This window comes from Colias croceus, chromosome 1, assembly GCF_905220415.1.
Source record: "Colias croceus chromosome 1, ilColCroc2.1".
Classification (NCBI taxonomy): Eukaryota; Metazoa; Arthropoda; class Insecta; order Lepidoptera; family Pieridae; genus Colias; species Colias croceus.
Genome location: NC_059537.1, coordinates 8,101,543 through 8,125,489, shown reverse-complemented (window position 1 = coordinate 8,125,489; position 23,947 = coordinate 8,101,543). Strand labels below are relative to the sequence as shown.

The 23,947-nt window shown below is 34.5% G+C and overlaps 1 protein-coding gene across 10 annotated transcripts in view; it reads right to left on the bottom strand.

The window, feature by feature from the left end:
* The window catches only part of LOC123694949 (septin-7), a 33,001-nt gene that overhangs the window by 7,296 nt on the left and 1,758 nt on the right, over positions 1 to 23,947 (bottom strand). For 4 of the 10 annotated variants that reach the window (XM_045640633.1, XM_045640792.1, XM_045640717.1 and 1 more), the window contains exons 1-8: positions 15,116 to 15,668; positions 6,553 to 6,879; positions 6,268 to 6,427; positions 5,254 to 5,464; positions 4,143 to 4,398; positions 3,486 to 3,681; positions 2,837 to 3,005; positions 343 to 421 (exon numbers count right to left, since the gene is read on the bottom strand). In XM_045640633.1, coding sequence (XP_045496589.1) covers positions 343 to 421; positions 2,837 to 3,005; positions 3,486 to 3,681; positions 4,143 to 4,398; positions 5,254 to 5,464; positions 6,268 to 6,427; positions 6,553 to 6,879; positions 15,116 to 15,538 — 1,821 coding nt within the window. In that variant the 5' untranslated portion in view covers positions 15,539 to 15,668. Of the gene's footprint in view, positions 1 to 342; positions 422 to 2,836; positions 3,006 to 3,485; positions 3,682 to 4,142; positions 4,399 to 5,253; positions 5,465 to 6,267; positions 6,428 to 6,552; positions 6,880 to 12,388; positions 13,121 to 15,115; positions 15,669 to 17,254; positions 17,358 to 21,636; positions 22,269 to 22,696; positions 22,699 to 23,171; positions 23,529 to 23,947 lie in introns of those variants that run through there. The other 6 variants (XM_045641277.1, XM_045641043.1, XM_045641127.1 and 3 more) reach the window with 6 other exon arrangements.

The following is a 23,947-nucleotide window of genomic DNA, read 5'->3' as shown; positions in this document are numbered from 1 at the left end:
ATTATGGGAATTTGTTGTATTCTACACATTGTATTATCGCTATTAAATCCTGTCACCGGAAACGACTTGAAGAAAAATAAAGAATTATTAATAAATTAAAATTAAATATATGTATCACCGTTAGTTTATAAAGAAAATCTCGCGTGATTATATGCTAAAGAAAATTTGTGAAAAAATCGTATCATTGTGTGTATGTAAAATTTTCCCGATAATAGGTGGATCTACAGATAACTCTATAATCCGTCAAATAATTATTCCGACACTGCTCTGCAAAACGTTCGTGGAATAAAAGCGGGACTACTGTAATTAAGTAAAATTTAATTAATAAAAACTGATACCAACCTGTTCCATTTCACTCTCCATTTTCTTCATCTTGAGGTCGTGTTCTCTCTTTTCTTCTTCCATCTGAGCTAATGGATTCCTGTAAAGATTTATAAAAATAACTTAGAATAAAACTCAACACCGAGTGCTACAGATTTCTAAATAAAAACACATAGTTATGTACAATAATAAATCTAGAAATACACATTGCCATGCAATTTACAGTTTTTACATATACACAAAACGGTTATAGCTTTAATTGGCAAAAATTAACATATTTTAAGACTTTATTTGGGGGATCAATTAAATTAGCATAATTAATGCATATTATAAGAATAACATATACATATATAAATAAGTGCTTGGACGTAAGGACAGTAACGAAATACGTTATCGATTCATTTACGATTTGTGCTTAAAATGTTTATGGCGTGATGATGAATAAAATCTCCTGATATATCCAAATATATTATGATATACACTAATTAAGCATTACAATAAAATTAGACATCCAATACATCGTTAATAATAAACATCGTCTCAAAATCTACAAAACGTTAAGGTTAGACACACACCATGCAAATAAGAAGGAACATAACAAAGCTAATTTGAAATAATATTATTTATGTGGATGTGATGAAACTTACCACACGGTCATGAAACTGTTCATCAATCCTTGCGGGCAGAAACTGAACACCAACACAACCAGAGTTAGCATACCAATGGCTGTGCACATTCATATATCACAATGGCATTGATAACCTATTTTTTATATATTTTACATTCTTGAAACAATGTATGGTATTCAACAAAATATTTGTTCAAGTAATTTATAAACATATACATAGTACATCAATGTCTGTTTATGTTTGTTTATTTTATTATTTCAATAATTGTATATTGTTTGCATTGTTGTTATTTCAAATATAATCATTTAACAAGTGAAAAATATGTATGCTAATATTTAAACAGTAAAATATAATAAATTAAATTACAATTTAAATGTAATATTAAATTAATAAAATACTAAAATATTTTTGCTTTCTAATTTAATCAAACGCGTATGTAATGTTTACGAAAGAAACGTTATTCAGTGCATCACATATTTGCGAATATTTATGCAAATAGGCAACAAAAATTCGATGAACGCAATATTCTCAGGCCGCGTTCTCATATTTCGTCGATTACTTAACAATTCAGTACATGTTCAAATGAATTTCAATAATTATCATGAGTACATTCACATTCACCACGCGAACAAGTTAGGTACTACGTAACGCGTGCATTGTTTTATTTGGAGCGCAAACTCAGTAATGAAAACGATGTCTGTTTGAATCAATTGTGATGTAGGAACAATAACATCGATGCACTCGTGTGACACACGCAAATTAGCATCTTCATGACTTATAATGTAAACGATGGACAATAAATTGTTATTAATGCCATTGCGAACGCGTATGAACGGAATATTTATTATGATTAATGAAGTTTATGTCATGGATATTTTAAAACCATTGTAATGAAAAAAGAACTTTTTATTATCTTTTAGGAATGCAAAACAATAATTGATTGTACTTAAAATAATCCATGACGAATATAAATGATAATTATTAACGAGTTTCATTACTGCATGCCCAAGCACAAAACATTAGTAAACATATATGCAACTATCGCATAAAACTAGAGTGAAATAAAAAAATATATTACTGAGCGTACATTGGCAATTTAAATGAGACCCGTTTTGAAGGTGACCAGACATGCAGCAATGAACATCAAATAAAAATTGGATAATGAATTAAAGTTTTGGATTCAGCATGTTAATGTAAAATAATTAAGTCTGGTCACCTTATAACGGTGACGACACTTAAGTTAGTAAATACCAACCCTGTCTACTTAGGTTGTTATCATGCCTTCCATTGAACATCTAATCCATAGCAGAGTTAAGACTATACTGTTAATGTCAATATTAGTAGAGATAACATAGTTAATAGTTTGAAAGGAAATTTAGGGCACAATACAGCATGTGTGACACACCTGGCGCAGTGATAGAACGTACTTTAGACGACCGAGTGAATGAATGTGTTTATGCTTCAGTTATACAAAGTGTTTAATTTTTAAATTGATAACAATAAAAAAATCTACACTATAAAAGGTCTTCATAATTCTATAACAGTGTAAAGAAAAATAAAGGGTATGAAATTATCATGTGGACAGCACATTTTAAACTAGGAAGGATTGATTTGATTGATTGATTGATTAACTATGTTAGTTATGTTTAACTTGTACACTAATCTTTACGATATTGTGCTTTGTGATATAACTATCCTACAACTATCACTCAGTGATATTAATGAAAAGTGTATCTAAATTTTAATTTAATTTGTGTTTTAAGACAGTTATTTTATTTATTAATTTCAAACTGTCTCACAAAAATAGTGCATAAACACATCCAATCCGCATTCTACAGTACGCCACCGCGTCCGCCAAGCTACGTCCAACATTTTCCAATACATACTTGTTCGAGTTGATCCTGTGCGGGATGCCGTCATGCGAGAGGCCAGCGAGCTTGCGACACCTGTAGTTCTCGTAATGCACTGAGCTGGTCACATCCTTCAGGTCCTGGAGGTGAGTCCGTATCACCATGTTCCTTAGCGCCAGGAAGTCGCAGTGCTCGAGGTTCTCAACTGGAATTCATTGATCTTGATCAGTTTTAAGTGGATTGTTGAACGGCTTAATTGATATGGTATTGATTTGTGCATAGCGTCGTTAACAATTGTTGTGCACGTTGCAACTGATTGTTTGTAAATTTGTTTATTGTCACAGTAATGATGTGATATTGTATGTAGTATCTTTAATTATTAGATGATAAACGCATGATGTTATAGTCCCACAAATATCCTATGAGGTCAAAATAGAGAGGGATTAAACACCTTTTTACTTATCTCTATTACATCCTACATTTATTATATTGCATATTAACACACTTCCTACTTTCATAGTTAGCCTAAAATTACAGATGCTCGACTGCTCTGTGAAAAATATATTGCCTTTCCGCGGAGCCTTCATCATTTACGCCGTATCGCACATATTGTAATATGTGCATAACATATAACATCATATATATTCGTATAGAAGCATACCCTAGCACATGTTATACAACGTACCCTCAGCGATACCCCACGGGTACTTGCGGCCCCGGATCCGGCGGCCATCTTGTTCAATAACCGTGTTGGCTCCAACCACCGCGTACGGCACGCGGGCACGTAACGCCTTCGTCGCCTCTGCGGCTTCACCCTCCTCGCCCGTGCTCTCCGGGAAGTCGTAGATTTTGATCTTGTGCTGGGCTATTTCTTTCATTATCTGCAACGAATCAGATGTATCAATTATATTGCAAAATGTTATAACCAAAAAAGTCTGTCTCGCTCAGGAATATTGTAGATCCGAATCTTATTTGGCACAATAAAAAACAAATATTTTTATAATATTAGCACTAGGACATTGTTTCTAATTTTATCTTATTTCGTTACAACAATGTTACAAGCAAGGATATGCTGTTTAACCCATTGACCACCGAGCGGCCCAATGAGACCACGATACAATAAATTTCTATTGTGTCCGTGATTCCGGGGCTGAGGGATTAAATATAGATTGTGATGTAACTGACAACTGTATTTGCGTGAAAATCAACTTGACCGAACCTTTTGCTTGGAAACGAGATAATTTATTTACAAACGTCTTCAAGCACCACTTTACTTTGGTGCTTGAAGTTTGCTTTTCCAACGAAAAATACTCATCTACAGATTTCTACCACTAAATCATACCTGTTCTTTGAAATCCTTGCACTCCTCCGGCGTCATAGTATCCGCCTTCGCGATAACGGGTATGATGTTGACCTTATCGCCGAGGCGCTGCATGAACTCTACATCGAGCGGTTTGAGCCCGTGGCCGCTGGGCGCGATGAAGTACAGGCAGCAATGTACGCGCGTGTCTGGAGGTGCCGCCTGACGGGTCACCCGCGACTCCGCGTTCAAGAACTCCTCGTATTTCGACTCCACGAAATCGATAATGGGTTGCCAGCTAGGAAGTTTTATTGTCATCATGAGTTATGTGGAAGCAGTGGTTTTCATTGGAAATATCGTCTTTTTAATATATTGATTATTAATAGGATCGATTATTTGATTATTGGTTATTAATAAGATTTAGTGAAGTCCCATGTCCCCAAGTGGGGTAAGGGGCAGATGCATTATGCATACATCTGTTTCACTGATCGATTTTTCTTTAGGGACAAGTAGGTGATCAGCCTTCTGTGTCCTGCCAGACCGAGACATTTTTTTTATTCGTCTCCACCGGGAATCGAACCCAGAACACTTCTACGCTCTACGCTCACGCGTCATCCACTGTACCAAGGAAGCGGTCATTTTTATATTAATTAGTTTAATTATGAAGAAATTATTGTTTTCTAATGTTAATGTTGATAATGGAGCAGTAAAATGCATGTTGTTGTATTCATTTCACATGCTCGTGAGTTCAAATACAATATCGTTTAATGTGAGAAATCACATCGTATTAAACTAGATATTGGATTAGAAATTGTGAAACATGAAGTTATTTATTATGATATGATAATGAGGCTTCAGGTCTATTTTATTTACTGGCAGTAATTCAAGCATAAATTTATTGAATGTCTTAGTATTATCACTCTAATTAATAAGAGAATTTACAGCTTAAATGAAGAAATCCAAACTAATTTTAAAGTAAAATCAAATTATCTTATTAATTTACATGACTCGTTCGTAACTTTCAATTTCATTTGATATTTCGTTTAAAGCCGGTTTCACTAAATATGCAAAGATAAATCAGATTTTAAAAAATAATATTTATATCACTCATGAACTTTAAATGTGCATTTAATTAACAGTAGGTACAACATACCAATTGCTGTTATCAACAGCATCTCCAAATCCAGGTGTGTCCACGATAGTCAGTGTTAGGTTTACTCCATTCTCTTTAAGGAGCACAACACTGGTTTCGACGCCGACCGTCTTCTTGACCCGCAGCGAAGGCCCGGGGTGCTTGTCCTTATCGTACACATCGGTCAAAAACAACGAATTGATTAACGTCGACTTGCCCAAACCGGTCTCACCTGAAAGTGTAACAGTTAATCATCGATTAGTAACGCGATCGACGAATACGCGCTAAGTGAATCACTACAAAACCTGAGCCGTCCTTGAAACGGACGAGACAGTCTTGCGATATGTATGTGTTTGCATGGTTCAAAGACTCAATGCTACTTTTAAAAAGCTCAATTAATTAATATTATGGGCGTCGGCGTCACGCACAGTCTGAGCGTGATCATGGACACGGTCTGCCCGTGACCACTTTCGATATTTTAAGTGTCCGAAACGTTATAATGAATAAGCCGAGTTAAATCCATTGTAAATATTAATTCCTTCACTGAAAGTGTAATACTCGAGTGAAATCAACCATAAATTATGTTGGTAAAACTTTGTATTTAATATTCATAATATGCATATAGAATATTTCACCACTTCACATGTAAATGCTAAAACACAATATGCAAAATATAATTTTTCAACACAATTCCGAAAGAAAACAGGCAAATTCCTCAACGTTTCGTGTGGTTCGATTGTTTTATGATTCATCTGTTTCCTGCTAGTACGCAAGTAACAAACATGTGTTTGTAACGCAACACGCTAACCACAAGATTTATAAGTACAGCAACAGTAACTTTATCCATATTGTTCACATTTACTATTTATACTACTACTTTACCACTTAAACAGAATTTTACTAAACAAGTACTTTTTTCGCCCGTTCTTGAAAGTAGTTTTGCTAAATCTGGTATTCATGTGATGTTGAACAGGTTTTAAACATGAAATTTAAATGTACTTTAGTAAGATGAAACATGTAAATCTCATTACGTACCGACGACCATTAATGTAAATTCGAATCCCTTTTTAACAGCCTTTCTGTACACTTGATTGGGTAGATTTGCGAATCCGACGTATCCATCTAATTCTTTGGTCTTAGGCTTTTCTATCTTAGGTATGTCCGGTTTTGGTGCAACTGGTGGATGATCTGGTTTCTGAAAAAAGGAAGAAAAATCAAATTAATATATCCTTTGTTGTTCAGAAATAAGGTTAAAACAAAAACAAACAATATTTCTTCAATCAAATTATACTTAGTCGAATTAGAGGTAAAAATACAAACTTTGATGATGTTTTCTGTACTTCTGAGTGGTGCAGGTGGTGGTGCAGAGGTGGGTATCGGCGGCGCTGGCATCTGTGGCGGTCCGCTCTTCCCGACGTCCACGGACGCGCTTGAACTCAATTTATTGGGAGGCGCAGTCCCATTCGCCTCCAAGTGGTTGTTCTCTTGGGGCTCGGGTAGCGTCGCTGAACGCTTCGCGAGCGCGTCCTTTATAGAGGAAGGCGCAAGCGGCGGAGCTGGCGGCGCAACGTTCGGCAGACCCGTTGCACTCACTCCGCCGCTGCTCACCGATTCCGACTTGAAGAACAGCTCGCGTTTACTTTGCAACTGCAAATAAAAAACATACCACTGTTAAATAAAAATTTTACCACCTCTAATGAATCGTTGTGTTATAAATTAAATATTATCATCAAAACAGATAACTAGGTTACCCTGATCCATGAACTATGATCCATACAATTAAAATTTAACGCCATAACCATAATGATCGTATAAGTACTCCTCAAGTTAGAACTCCCACGTTAGTAGTAGTAAGTTATATAGGCATAAATTCGCTGTAGAATTGCGAAACATCGCAGCGCTTGATATGGATGGGTAGAAGTCTACAGCTGGCTCCAAGACCGGCGCGGCCGCGGCGGCGTCAGATGACTCATCGATATAAGGCAAGTGGGTAGTGATATTATTATACTATTTATTACAACATGCCTTATATGTGAGTCTACAAGTATAACAATAATGAAATTTGAGAACCTTTAATGGGTCACAATAGCTTTCTCTTGCAGAGGAATTCGATACGCTGGTTGCATAGACACATGATAGTAGATATAACAATGATACCTATTTGACTTTTCTTGATTACTGCTTGAATGGATATTTCAAATTTATAGCAAGATATAGAACAGATTTCTTTTAGCTTCAATGCATAAGCTGTGTAATGACTAATGAGTCATAATCGGAACCTCTACTCATAACTGCGCACGTGAATCATATTATACTTCTTCACTAATGATTCCCGGTCAGCCGAACGTAAATATTACACTCATACGCAAAGAACGATTGCCTTTTAACAAGAAACCGTAATAATATTATGTAGCCACTTCAAAAGGTACCGTTATAGAAGGTTTGCGCCCACTGGCCACTACCCGTGCAATGAAATTTTTGGGAAGAAATCCTTATGGAAGAAAATGGAATTTAAACGGTAACGCGAATTCATAAAAACGTTTGTTATAATAGGTAGTATTTTATTCGTATTGTTTATTAATATAAATTTTAAACCAGATTGGTCAGACCTGATTAACTTTATCAAACAATAGGTTTGAAAGAAGACACGTACTCGTGTTATTGTTTTGCAAAATATCTAATTGCAAGTGTTAGTATATGAAATCACCTATTTTTTAAGCTACTTGGTTGCACTAACGCTGTTAAGTTTAATAAACTATTCTGCACTTCCCTTGATGAATGATGATGAATCCTGGATGGTCCCAAATTTGGTCACACTGTGTCCATAAATAATATATTTGTGAAAGAGTTACAATTTTAACAGCTATGCAATCAAGTGATGTAATTAACTAATTATTTATTTAATCGTAGTCGGCACATTGCCTTATCCGGAGGAATGTTAACTAAAGAACGTGCAAACGATGTAAATAATACGAATTCAATAAACATAACAGCATTATGTTTATTTTTAAAAGTAACCAACTACTTTTAAAGCATTTCAGATTTGAGCAACAACGTAAACCAATTTATTTTCAATCGAAAGCCATGTTGGTAAAATATTTGTTATACATGTTGTACTTACATTATTTGATTTAATCTCTGTGTTGATTTCCTTAGAGTTTTTAGTCTGATTCTTACTTTTACGCATAAAGCGTGTACAACTTTTGAACATTATATTATTATAGATGTATACATGGGAAGTGATTACGAGTGTCCAGCGTGAGTTGAATACGTCTGAACAATTTTATTATGAGCAAATAAATGAGGAAACAATCATCCAACTGCCACAAACACAAATACCTATCTAACCTTGGCAGGAAATTACGTAAAATGAAAATATTAACCTTCATAAACATAGCTAAATACAACTAAATAAAACAATAATTAATCTAAACAAAACTATAATGTACCTTTAAACTTCATAGATTATAATGTCCCAAAATAGAGCTGAATTAAGGTCAAAAAATAAATAATAAGCCTAAAAATAGGCAACCATTTAAATTTTTCTTTCAGAAAAGTTCGAATAAATAGCTTCCAAGCTTTAAATGGATCACTCCATTATAAATTCCATGCTTCACTGAAATTGGAGTAATCAAATAAAATAGCTAAAATGTAATAAATGAGATTCATTAAGATCAGCATTCATTTCGATCAACTGCATTGTTAGCTGCAAAGGTGTGTATTCATTAGGTGACAAAATGAGATGGAGCATGAAGTGCACAATGCGCAACATTAACGTCATGCAACATTGAACAATATGGCATCAGGGGACACATTTTATTTTCTATTGTAACGGAACCGGTTAAATGCACGATGTGTCGGAGTGTTCTTAAAATAAAAAGAGTTAAGACTCTTTGGGAACCGATTAAAAATTTCCTTCCAACAGGACTCATTGACGAAGAGTCCTTCAACGTCAGTGGAGAGACCTTGCTCAGTATAATATACCGACTTGCTGATTTGCACTTCATCGCTACTCAACTTCCGAGAGAGGCATTCACAATATTTACATCGAGAATGTACCTCTACCGACGTTTTTTGTTTTATTTTCAGCAATTATATTTTTCGAAATAAAATTCCATGACTTACTAGTCATCTGTCATGGTATTCACAGAGATTGAACCAAATAATGTAAGTACCAAATATTATTAGCATATACCTGTATTGAAACTAATAAACCTGGGCTAAATATATATACATATGTCCTATATTTTGTATTACCTATATTATTTATAACGTTTTATAAAATGGTCGTAATACTATGTTTATAGGATAACGTATTACGTACGGCAGTTGTTTCCTCAGTTGTTCCTTCAAGTCGCGGCCAGTTCCGTTGCATGTAAATTCAATAGCAAAGCAACTCATAGGCTTCCGGCGGTTAAAGACCCTCCATAGATTATAATACCAGTCAGCCCACGTAGGAGATATATATTATTGAGTAGATGGTAATCACATATTATATGCAAATAATTACTTTTAATAGTACAAGAAACAGTTTTAGACTGAAATTATTGTTGTTAGGGAAGAATAGAAAAGCAAAGCCGCATAGATGGTTGTACAATTTAAGCTGGAGTCATAAATAGGATATTTTCATAAAAAACAATCTGTACTTAACGAATTAAATCTACTTCAACTGGACAAATGTCGATGTACTCAAACCTGATTAACTAACAAGCACAACCGGCTACCTTCATAGGTACTAACTTCTAACTAGATCTGACTCATTGCGGTCAACATTACAATTGGTATACTTTTTCTATTCTTTACAGCCCTCATGATTCAAATTCATGATTTTGTAGAAGAAATTGGAATGATCTCATCCTTCCAACAAAAAAATATTCTTTGAGCATCTAGATTAATGTGTCCGCCTTTACTCGATACTCATGGCGCAGCTGTTACCAAAACAAACTTCGTCGTTCCACGGGAAGTAAACATTAATGGGCAAGTGCACGTGCGTTTACATCTATATGGCCAACTATAATACAGTTAGCGTCTTACATACATAAGCTAGTAAGCGATCGACTGTGTGTAAACGAATTTTCATTGTGGTATCACAACTGCGCATTCACCCTTTGATGTAATATTTCTTCTACCTAGAAGTTTATTCATGCATAATGTACAGGTTTTAAACATATTCATACTGTTCAGTAGGAATGTAAATTGTTAGAAATGTGTAAAGGTAACCGGTGGTATATTACATCGTTTATGATCATGAATTCATAATATACATTAATTATAATTATTTATCGGCATATTACTTACTGGTTCTCCTTCATATTATTTCTTCGAAAGTTATTAATTAGTTCTTTATATTCTATGCCACACGTTTGTAATGAAATTAGCCTATTTTACTTATAGAATCAAATGGATTCAATTTTTTTAATTTAAAAATAACCGACAAAGGACCATAATATAAGCAATGTCCACAGTCCACCCTCCACACCTAACAAGATAACATAACAACATTATCTAAAAGTTATCTTTTGTTTATCATTAATGTAAACAAATGAAATAAAAGTCAATGAAGATTAAATCAAGCTGACTAGGAGAAAGTGTTTATGAATTCAGACAAATTAAAAAATTTTTTTTCATGAAATTTATTATTTAAGATCTATTCAAACGTAATTTATGTTCAAAGACGATTAACTGTTATTTGGGTCGATGCTGTTCATTTGCCATTATACTTTCTCTGCACGTTTCTGTGAAGTTCTTTCCATCCGCATACATTGTGAGCTCGTTACTATTGCAAGCATCAATCATTATAAACATATATTATTATTATAATTCATAGGAATACATATTTTAGTCTAAATAAACCAGATTTTCTAGACCGCTATTCTGATATTTTAGGATCCATACTTATAATAATTCTAGACTTTGAAGTGAATTTTTGCGTCTCTGTATAGCTTAATATTTTTAATTCACAAGACTTAACGGTACCTACAAGAAATAGTAATATAGGTATTTATTTTAAATTTTACTCAAAATTATGCTTCTCTCGCATTCAGTGCGATTTCCATTACATCTTGCATTATTCATGATACGAAGTCACTGCAAATAAAACTTTATTCATACAAAAACCAACCACCACTCAGAATCGAAACGAATATTTAAAAGCATAATATGAATTTGTCAGCTTTCCTGATACCTAATAATAATTATGTAGTAGTTAATCTAATTTATGGTAAAGCAGGTAGAATTAAGAGTCCAGGAAAAACTATGACCTTTTTAATTAAGGTTAAATTAATTGACACGTTTAAACCTCTACACGGTGAAGCAAATTGCTGTTGGGCATTGGGGTACGGTGGAGGAAATGAGAAATCAGCCAAAGGACCATATTTATAATGTTAACTACTTCAAAGTTATAATTTAATAGTAACATTTAAAAATTTAAAAACATTGTTGGTATATCACCAAAGCATATCACTATAAACAAACTCCGTAAACAACAATATCGTAACTGTAAACGACGATAAGGCATAATAATGAAAATATTTCAATTTATCAAAAGATGTAATAATAGACACAACTAAATAAACTTGCGTCCCGAGACACATTCACTGCTTGTGAACTGAGATGTCTAATGCGGCTGTGATTTATTATATATCCAAGAACAAGTCAACGACCTAGTCGCAGACTATTAGAAATGGACATGGGTCACAGTTGTCTCCAAGTTATAGCGAATCAATCGCACATAACTCCTTGCTAATTATTATTTAACTCTCTTTTTTATTCGTACAAGTCCTTTAAGATTTTCCGTAAAATTGAAAAAAAAGCATTGCAAGTACTATATTTAATGAGAAGAGTGATAAAATATATTTTTAAATAGAGAAAACCTACGCACGCGCTACAAGTATACAATTTATTTATCAAGGGATATTTAAATCAAGCTGCCTTGCAATGTTATCTTGAATTATCTAGGCGCCGACGACGCCGACGGTCTTAGCGGCCCTATGACGCTCACGTGTCGCGACGCTCTCGTCCAGTACATCATATATATGACGGTAAATCAATACTACCAACAACTACTTCATTACATCAGACTTTAACCCCATTAGACACTGAGCAAATTTAGTTCGACATTTCAAAAAAAAATGTTTTCGTCATCTAAGATTTTTACCTCGACTTTCCTGCGGAGTGATAAGTTCCTCCATATCTCTCTAGGACTGGTCCAGCCAACTTTGGTTTTATCGATTCCGCTATCACCGACACTGCTCGAACACCTAGCAAGTTTGGTTTGGTGAGCAGTGCCGTTAGCCGTTGCTCGATTAGCCATTCCACTCACAAAAACACAAACATAAAAGCGTCACTAAAAGTTCAGCTAATCTTCCTTACACATCACTTAAGTCGCTTAAACATTTTACAAAACGTCGTTTTCAAATGGTACACGAACTCCATAGGACGACCGTTTTATGAATTTTAGTAGCGATTTTTACGTATTTATTAAAACGAATTAGTTGATAATAAGACTATTGAGGTCTGTTTTAACTTGAAGCACGCTCACGTCTGTATCAGTTTGAGGTTAAGTTACCGGCACTACCGGCTGTCGGTTGGCAGGGAACACAAGCCCCCGTGCGGGCCCTGTCACACGGAACGAAGACACGAACAGATGTTTTTAAAACTTCTATTTTATTGTAAACACAACCTTATCAACAACAGCTAAAAGGCGATAGACGTTGGGTTTGACACGGTATTAGTAAATCGTTATCAAAACTTGTATCCTGGGACGTTTTGTCTATTTATACTGCGCGAATTTAGCACTTGTTAAATAAAAAAATATCACGTTCACTATTAATTAAATTTAAAAATCTACAACAAGGAAAATAAATAATAATAAGTATTAATTTGAGTATATAAATTTCAAGACAGCATTTCATCACAAAACTTGCCACACGTATGAAACAGCTTTAGTTAACTCAGGTATAAGTTAATTATAGCTGTACATTTATTTATACGTATAGACGTAAAAGGATCCCGAGACCGTCACACCTATACCCACCAGACTCACAAAAGCAAGGACAATGTACACTTTAAAGATATAAAACAAGAAGAAGATTACAACTATTATCAATCATATTATTTCTCACTTAGGGTCTAAAATAAACAAGCAATCAGGTGCTCTTGTGTCGTTATAGTTTGCAAATTACAAATGCAAGAAGAGAACGTGCCCTAACCGCTTTTGCTTGTTGATGAAAAAGTTTTAACTTAAACCAATATGGCTTCGAAAAGCAACGTCTTTGTAACATTCAGGTTTTTATTTCATCGAGTATATTACCCGGACGGTACTTAATATGTAAATATTTGAAGAAAAATATTAATGCATTGTCAATTCCTTATCTGCAAAAGTTTCTTAGTCACTGATAAGGCTATTGATAAGAGAAATTCTGAGAAGACGGATAACAAACAAAAGGACTCAGATATGAGTACTTGTGTCGCAAATAGCTCTGTATGCATGTGCACTTATTAATGAACCATTCATCTTAAATAAAACGATCATTGGAAATATTATGTTCAAGTTGGAACAACGACGGAATAATAATACACTCGTTATCATATTTTGTAATGTTGTAAAGAGTAGGTATTGTGCGAGAACGAATAAGGAATGCTTTAAACTTTAAAGCTTTGAAGATCGACATTTTTATTGGACTTCTGAGAATTTTCAGGTCAGGGTGCGACCGTGAAACAGTTAATGTCTGTTTAGTGAATTCGACACATGCGAGCAGAATGGCCGCCGATGCACGGGTTATTTTTAACCCCGTAGGCATCAGGGTCACTAACCCGATCTGTACTCCCGCGACAAAGACCAGTCTTATCATAAGGAACTTGCGTGGGAATAAAGAAAACATATCCTTAAACAAAACACCTTTCTGTGTTCTGTGTCCGAAGCAGCAAAAAAGAAAAAAAAAAACATGATTCTTCAAAATCTTTCTACATAAGATAAAAGTTGATTTACTTATAAATAGAAATCGTGAGTTTTTGTGTCCATAACGTTAAAAAGATAAATATTTATTCGGATGAAGTGCCTATTTACAAGTATTCATTAAATCAAAAAATATAAATGAATTCAATTCAATATTTTAATTTATGGCAGAAATATAATGAAGTATTGTTTTTATCAAAACTTGATAGGCACTCCAACAATACGTTTTATTATTATGAAAATAAGAGACGGTAGATAAAATATTGATACACCTTCATCCAAACAAAAAAAAAACTGATTTAAGAATGTTTTGATTCGATCGCAAAAAAATTATTGCAAAACGTTAAAACATCTCGTTTAAAAAAAAAATAAACAAAGTGCACGCCCAACACACTCTTGTCCGGCTAGTAGACCTTATAACTCATACGCGTTATCGTTATCAACATAATAATATTTGTTTATTTTGTATAACTTTAAGCTCAGATACCTACTATGCATTTTATTTACCATGATTATTTTAAATGGCTGTATTTAAATACTACTATATTAAATATTCTTATTGGAAAAAATATGTAGGTATAATTTGTGTATATTTTAATTTCCTCGAGAACTTCTACGTAGGTAGGTATAGACTGTATATTATGCGTTTATGTTTTAATACCAATAGAAAGCTGTTATATTAAAAAATCACACTATTACTTCGTGATTATTGTTTAAACTGCATTCATCTTGATATTGATAAAACTACATTCAAATAAAGAAGGTCAAACACTAAAAAAACACAACCAATTAGGACGTTAGAACCCATTATATGCATAAGAGGGTAAGAGCGACTAAAATAACTAAAACTCCCTTTTTTGGGGTGCGTTAACTTCGATTAGGGGAGCGAACTGAGGGTGAATAAGATGTATGGTAAAGGGGACTCACTGTGGCTGTGTCGGTAAGGGTGACGGTGGCTGAGGTAGGTCCACCATTCGTCGCTGCAGTATTCAGTGCCAAAGCGCTCGCCACCTGATTATTTGCATTTTGTTCTATAATGCGCTGACGAAGCGCTAGTCTTTCTAAACTTGCTAGTCGATGTGATCCACCAGTACCCTCTCTATCCCTTTCCCTCAAGCCGGTCGAGCTGAGCGTGCTACCGGCACTGAACGATCCACTATATTTTGGCAATGTCGGCGGTGGCACAGGCCTGGCTGAACCTCCTCTACCGAGGAGCGAGCCGCTGGACGTATACGCATAGCTACTTGGAGTCCCAAGAGTCGCCGTACGAGGAGCAGCTCCGATTCCATTGAGAGATCCATTGGTGCCATTGACGGCGCCACCATTCACCGTCGTTGCACTGCCGTTCATCTCCTTAATTTATTATTCGTCATGCGAGTATTACGAATCACACACTGTGAACAAGAAACCGATCGCGAGTTCGGCCAATATAGGTGCGTTCGAGCGGGGTGCCCGTCGGAGGCGGTTTGACAGCTCGCGCGGTGCAGACAAGGCGCGCGGGCGGAATCATACGGCGCCCCGCACTCGACGCCGTCGCCACTCGGGCACTCGCTATTGCCGCCGACCCCAATGGTATGGTGGATCTTAGGGCTATTGCGATACGACTTTCTTTAGGAGGGTTTAAAACGCATTGTTTCTTCTCTGTCAAGGTCAAATCCTGAAATTCTTGGCAAACTTAGTCAGGGATGCGAATGCGTAATGCCTTATTGGACTTTGATACCAAATGTACATACAATGTACTGTATATTATTAACTACAATTTTTAATTCTAACTAAATAAATAGAAATATTTTAAATCACAATTTTTTTTTCAGAAAACGTAGATACAATTCAGTTTTAACTAATAATATTTACGCAAGAAAGACCAATATTTAGACAGTTATTTACTCCCAATACCTAAATAAATAGAAATAGACAAGGAAAGTAAGCGTGTACTCAACGGAAAGGAGGAACATTAGATTGATCCGTATTATCTTACAATGAATGGATTACAATAGGTGAAAGAAGGAAACGACAATGTACAGTTCAATAACCTATTCAAGCTTGAAAGACATAAGATTAACTTTATATTCATTTATTTTACTACTTTCCTTAAGTAAAATTTAAGTCTGACCGACTTACTTATTTATATTTACGTAAGTATGCAATTATTAAAAAAAATAAAAGGAATTACATATTATATATATTTAATCAGGGTTTAAATTTTCGTTTTAAAAGTTAAGTTATTTTATTGAACATTTTTGCAAAGAATTCAGTAACTTTTTCTGCTTCATTGCAAAAATCAAATCTTCACATATAATGTAAATTATATAAGCGATTCGAAATAGAAAGTGTTAAGTGTTCCGTTCGAATGATCTCAGTTGGTAAGGGAATTTAGTTTGTTATACAGTATACTACATTAGATTAATTAATTACCTTTCATTTATAATTAGATTACACTATAAGCCGAACATTGATTGCTTTAGAGGACACGTAATGCACAAATCAATTGGTATGCAAAGTAACACTCGTCGGAATACGGTCTTATAAATAGGTTTATAAAAGAAGTCTAGACCATACATATGCAACCTACATAAACCACGTGAAATACGCGTGTTGTGGTCATGGTCACAGTAATCGACCGAAGGCACGACCACGCATGCGCACATTTACCCCTTGCAAAATGGAAACGTGCACAGGCGGGATCACACTCATCCTGTTATCAGGCGACGGGACCGTACAGGGTCACAAGTTCAGGATGGAAACTAATGCACTACCAACACATGCACCTATGCACTCGGATAACTTCAATCTTCAAGTGAGATGTAATATAGCGATAACGGAAGATAATTTTTAATAAAAACTTTAATGCTGCAATTTGGGTCATGCATATGAACTTAAAATACAAAATCATAAGCCACAATTCAGACTAGAAACGACGCATTATATCTAAGGATACTCTATTTTTAAATAAATGATAGACATAATATCCAATTATGGAGATTAGATAATCATTTCCCAATGATACACATCCTATCAAAACTATTTTGCAAAGACAATTAATATTAACTGCTACAGAGGACTCACCAACATACGACTGATAAAAAACTGTAGGTGTGTTTTTACTCATAACTGCTGTTCGTCTTTGGAAAAGATGTCAAATGGAAGTGTTATTGATATCGGGACAACCCCATGGAGCTCTTGCTATACTGATTCACAAAGGTTTTCATTAGCGCCACCTATGTTGATATCGTGTAAACACAAACTCGATTGTTTGTTCTTCCACTAATATACGGGCCGGTACCCGTAGTCCCGTAGTGCTTAAACTAAAACGGCACAGACGGACCAATAGATGGCAGCACTAGTATCCTACTATCCTAATTTATGCGAAAGTTTGTGAGGATGTGTGTGTGTGTGTTTGTTACTCTTTCACGCAAATACTACTTAACCGATTACAATGAAATTTAGCACACATATAGAGGGTAGCATGGATTAACACATAGGATAAGTTTTATCCCGGAAATATCACGGGAACGGGAACTACGCGGGTTTTCCTTTGAAAACGCGGGCGAAGCCGCGGGCGGAAATCTAGTAATATTATAAATGCGAAAGTTTGTGAGGATGGATGTGTATGTGTATGTTTGTTACTCTTTCACGCAAATACTACTGAACCGATCACAATAAAATTTAGCACAATATGTTTAAGTATAGGGTAACCTGGATTAACACATAGGATAGGCCCGCCCGCGGCTTCGCCCGCGTTTTCAAAGAAAAACCCGCATAGTTCCCGTTCCCGAGGGATTTCCGGGATAAAACCTATCCTATCTCTCAAGTTGGATCGAACTGCACATGGTGTGCGAATTTTATTATAGGTAATTTTATTTAGGAGTCCATTGAGGACAAACATTGTGACACGAGATTTATATATATATAATATGTATTAAGATGTATTTTATGTAGGTTTAAGTTTAGCATTCTTACACGCCGGATAAATATTATATTCACGATCTTAATGACAAGTTTCTAGAACAATAGGACGCTGGAAATTATGGGAACCATTTTCAATAGCGTAAGCTATTGTAAAATCACTTAAAGAAAATAACAAGTGGGTCATTACAACTTACTTGTTAATTGTTATTGTGAAAAACATTATCACGTTAAGAATAGTTAGATTTAACAGTAATTTTAAAACGACGAATATATCTGATGACCATAATATAAAAGTGAATTGTTAAAACTCCATTGAAGCTATGTTTGTTTATTTTTAGTAAAAAGTAACAAAGGAAATGCCTCTACTTAGAACATAGAAAATCGATTTGTACTTATGTAATAATGTTTTAGTGTAACTGTAAACTAAGCAGCAGAAATTAAGTAGATATTCGTAAAACAGAACACAGTGGGCACTTAAATACTCTTTCTGGAACCCTCTCCATGCTTGTTACGCTAAGTCAAGTGGGTACCTGTACCGTGGGAAGTGGCGCAATAAACACAATGACACACTAGAGTCCCTACGCTACCCGTAACACTGTTTCAGTTGGCTCGACATTGAAAAAAAGTCTTTCAATTGCGTGTGTGCGGTCATGTACTTTCTTCATACATTAGGGACGTTCTTTATGCTAGTAAAAAGCTACACGAGTATCAAAAGCTTTATTTTAGGATTAATAATAAAATCAGAACTAGCATGAGGTCATCCCATGTTTTTAAGGGTAAGTACATTACAATTAAATAATGAGAATATGTACATACCTACATTGTTTTACAATTATAATGTATATTCCTATTATTTACATTATTGAATGAAAATAAATAAATAGTATTACGACGATATAGATAGTATACTTTATCTCCATTCGTAAATTTACAAAACATATAACATTATAGGTACAATTCTTTATTGTATTTAATATGGAACATGTTATCATGACACCTCATTCACCTCAGAAAGTTTGTTGAACCATAAACATATTGAAAGATGCTGTAAAGATGAACGTTTGTGTGAAACACACATGGCTGAGAATTACGAAAATAGGCACGTAATAGCAATTTCGAAAAAAATAAACAAAATAGATAAAAATATCAAGACTAGGTTCAAGACTAGGATTACCCATACTGAATAAGTACGACCAATACATGATATATTATGGTATTAAACTTATTATTATTTTGTACGCATTGTCTTGATTGCATGTTGATAGAAAAACATGGAAAATTCATTGTGACTGATTTGCGAATATGAACTAGGTACTATAATCATATAGTTCAGGATACATCGCCCATTTTTGCAAGTGACTACTATCAAGCTAATTTCCCGTTTGTAGCTTTATTTTGATGAGACGCCCAATAATTTCGTGTATGAAAGTCTCGATTGTGGTAGCTAACAGAGATAACAAGGATAAAAATTTTTGATTTGATGGTTCTCAAATATTTATTACTAACTGAATGAATTTTTTTTTTGTTCAATCTCAAGATAATTACCTAAATTATTCGAAAAAACATTTGTCCTACAAAATCTATGGTTTGTTCAAAGAGTCCCCCTTTCCAAAGTGTATCGATAACGAGGTCATCATAAATGATTACTAACAAGCTGATTTTTTTGTTTTCACTTAGTTAATGTTTATATAATTCAACAGACATATTGTCCTACAAATCTTAATATATATAAATCTCGTGTCACAATGTTTGTCCTCAATGGACTCCTAAACCACTTAACCGATTTTAATAAAATTCGCACACCATGTGCAGTTCGATCCAACTTGAGAGATAGGATAGGTTTTATCCCGGAAATCCCACGGGAACGGGAACTATGCGGGTTTTTCTTTGAAAACGCGGGCGAAGCCGCGGGCGGAAAGCTAGTTGCGTAATAAATATTTGAGAACCATCAAATCAAAAAATTTTATCCTTGTTATCTCTGTTAGCTACCACAATCGAGAGTTTCGTACACGAAATTATTCGGTGTCTCATCAAAATAAAGCTACAAACGGAAAATCAGCTTGATAGTAGTCACTTGCAAAAATGGGCGATGTATCCTGAACTAATATAAATTTCGTTTAAAATAAAATTACATGAATGTACAAAGAAGGTTCTCATGAAGAAAAGACACGAAAATGGGTAATAGAGCAGAACAGAATAAATTTAATGGCATTGCACTGTATGGCAATTTAGATAAAAATACATGAAACTTTGAAATGTCGTTCGTTACTTAAAGAATCCTTTTTTTCTGTAGAAAAACCATTAGTTATATGTAACTAGCACTGAGATAATGCCACAAAGGCAACTGTAGGTACAATTACTAGTACTAGTGCATTGTACGACTTCTTTTTATTGGATGTTAACTAGGTACATCCACAGAATACTATAATTAAGATGTTTTGGTATTTACATGATTACAGAGAAATCAACAAATATTACATACAAAGTAACGTTGAACTGTTATAATTACTATGTAAAGTTATCAGGAAAGCCCTACCTATAACGAGATAAAATATTCAAACAAACGATAAGTAAAGTACATACTTAAATCTAGGTTAGTAAATACTACTAATCGCTAAAGTAATCAACTGCACTTAACAATATATGCACTTGTCTGTTTGTGACTTGCGTCAATACAATAAGGAAAATATTCCATATAGGTATGCCGATAATACACATAGTTACTTGTGTTTTATATTCAAATGTTTCATTTATACTCGTACGAGGTTGACTTTAAACAGCACATGAGAGTTCTATTGTACAATTTTCACCATACATTTTTCAATTTTAAAAAGGGATATCTGCCGTTCTATGTTGTATTGTTCGAAATATAAGTTTGCATCTTTTTATAAAGCACTCGTGTTCTATAAGTACTTCTATCGCTGGCTACAGACCGAGGTTTGCTATGTGGGTACCTACTAAATGGATTGTTTAGCTAAAAAGGCACGTGCCATCTCATAACAACATCAATGTTTCTTAAACATACTTCATACAAATACAAATACTCCAACAGATGCTAATATCAACACTGAATATTGAATAGCAACAAGCCAACAACTATATTCGGAAATACTATTTATAAATATAAAAAATATATATTTCTTTGCTATATTATTTTAAGTTTTATTTATAAATAGCGTGTTAATTAATAATTTGTAACGCCAAGTTATTTCCTTACTGTCAAACGAGGCCGTCATACTTCAATTATTCCAGGAATTTTAATGGGTTTCATGATGATTAGTTAAAACAAAAATTAACCACTGTTCCCTATTAAGCGGTAGAGATTTTTATTTTTCATTTTATTTAATGGTAAAATAGAATACAGATTTTTGGATATACATAATTGAAAAAAGAGCGCAGTAAATATATAAAATTAGCTTTGAATGACATAATTTTATATTTATCATGACATAAATATAAGTTACTACTTAGGTATTTGTTCTAAACAGAATATTTTCTGATTATTATCGAACAAATGCTAATTAAGCAAAATGTCTCACCTCTTCTGAAGAATTTGCAGGCACTGGCCTATATCGCGAAAGAACAGGTCGATTACGAGACCTAGTTAGGGGTGACTCCGATAATGACGACATTTTTATACAGTACACAAATAACACACAGTTCTGTAATATGTCATTAAAAATGTCTGCATAAATTTAAGTAACCCGACCACCAATGGTATGTGGAGGAAACATACTGTCACGATTACAGCAATATGTTGCTACCAAATGCGATACCACATTTTCCGTCGACAAATCACATCCGGAGAAGAATCGAATGAAACCGGGTGAATCAACGCAAACTAACACTCAGCTTTAAGCTAGCACTAATAACAATTTAATCGCGTTTTATGCACAAACAATTTCACTGAATAATTAATTGAATAGACCTCTAACACAGTTTTATCTACACATCGAAGTTCTATTTATGCCAGGGTATTCACGCCAATAATACATTCCACATGCTTTACAGTTTACTGCTCCTTTCACATCGGATGCAAAAATAGTGGTGATTGTTCAACGGTCAAGAATTTTCATGTAACAAAAACCCGTGGAAAAGCGATTATAAGTGCAACCAAATGACGACCGTTTCGCGATTAAGCTTTCGCATATTGAAACAATAGCAAGAGCGAGTCGTGGTGGATGACAAAGCCATTCGTCACCGCAATCCATATCGTATTTGTGTAGTGTCGCTAAACCATTGGCTGACCATGGGGACTACGATATCGGTGTCATGAGGGACTCCGCGCACTCAACACTCGGGGGCCAAATAGCGGTCACGAATTCCTGCTCGTAATTCAAACAACGCAACGTTTTCGTACGTGCTCAATGAACAAACGGTCCTAGCGACCTAATTATATATTTTCGATACTATATTTATATTGCATGCATAAGTGATATCCATTTATATTATAATGGTAACCTACTGACTTTAATTTACAGCATATACGTCTAAGTTTAATGCAGTATAAAAAGAGCCTATAAAAATATAAAAGTTGCTAGTCTAGAAATCAATCGTAATCATAAAATAACTCCATAATAATAGTATAATTTCACTTACCGCTAATATTCAATAATGCAGGAAAATCAGCACATGAAACAAAAGAAAAAGAAAATTAACAATACTCGTTGCTCAAAACTTCTATCAAAGGATTTTTTTAACACATACCAAAACAAGGAAGACAACATGTACCTACGCCTTCAAGACTATTGGTACTCATGAATTCTATTTCCAAAACTTATTCATTAATTTATAGTTATTTAATGTTCATGCTCATTAATATCTTAATTTAAAAATCATGAATGAGAACAAGAACGTGCACCACAATCTTCGTCAAAAAGTCAAACAATGAGTCTGTACTCTGTGTCAATAAAGGAGAAAACATGCTAGCATTGTTTTTTAATTTCAATGTTTACATCGGTGAGAAATTTATTACAAACAAATTGCGTGTCTATAAGATGACAAATGTAATTACAATTTCTCATAACAATATAGGTATTGGATAGAAAAATAAGAAGATATAATTCAATCTTACGTGATATGTCTGACGTGTCTGTTATGTCCATTGCGACTAATAAAGCTTCGTTAACAAAAAACGAATTTTTGTATAAACAAAAAACCAATCATTACACTTAAACGCACACTGACGCAAAACCGTGTCGCCTTTCAACTATCGGCCTTTTGACGAACAATAATTTGTCGACCCAGATGGTAATAAATATTGACAATACATCAGTTTAATAATAACTCATTCGTTAAAGTGAAGATAAAAGCGACAAATGAAAAGTCGTGTGCGATATTTACGTGTCTCATACGCCAATGTCGGAGTTGCCGGTATGCACGCGGGAACGAGACGTAGATGAGCGGCGCACTGGACCGCATGCAACTGAACTCCAAGCTATTTCAATACGTGTAGGGAATTTGCAACTCGACAGATTGTACAACGCTAAGGGAGGCCCGAGGCCGGCCAGAGCATCGTTACTCCCATATTGAGGTCAACCCTTTAGTATCAATGTACGATACTAGCAAAAACTAGGTCATCTTCTTAACCAACATTTTTTAAGCTTGTATTTTTTTTAATAAGTAATTCCAGTTTAAATAGATGCAATTGTCGTGCAATCATAATTAATCATATGACAATATATACGCGAGCAATGAATGTTTTAATTGGTCTCCGTTTCAAATTGAACTCATCATGAGAATCACAAAGTAACGTGCACGCCGCATGACTTTGCATCAAACTTTAATTTATAACTTTGGAGTTTGGAAACAAATATATAATTACAGAAGCACAAGTAGGTGAAGTATGGG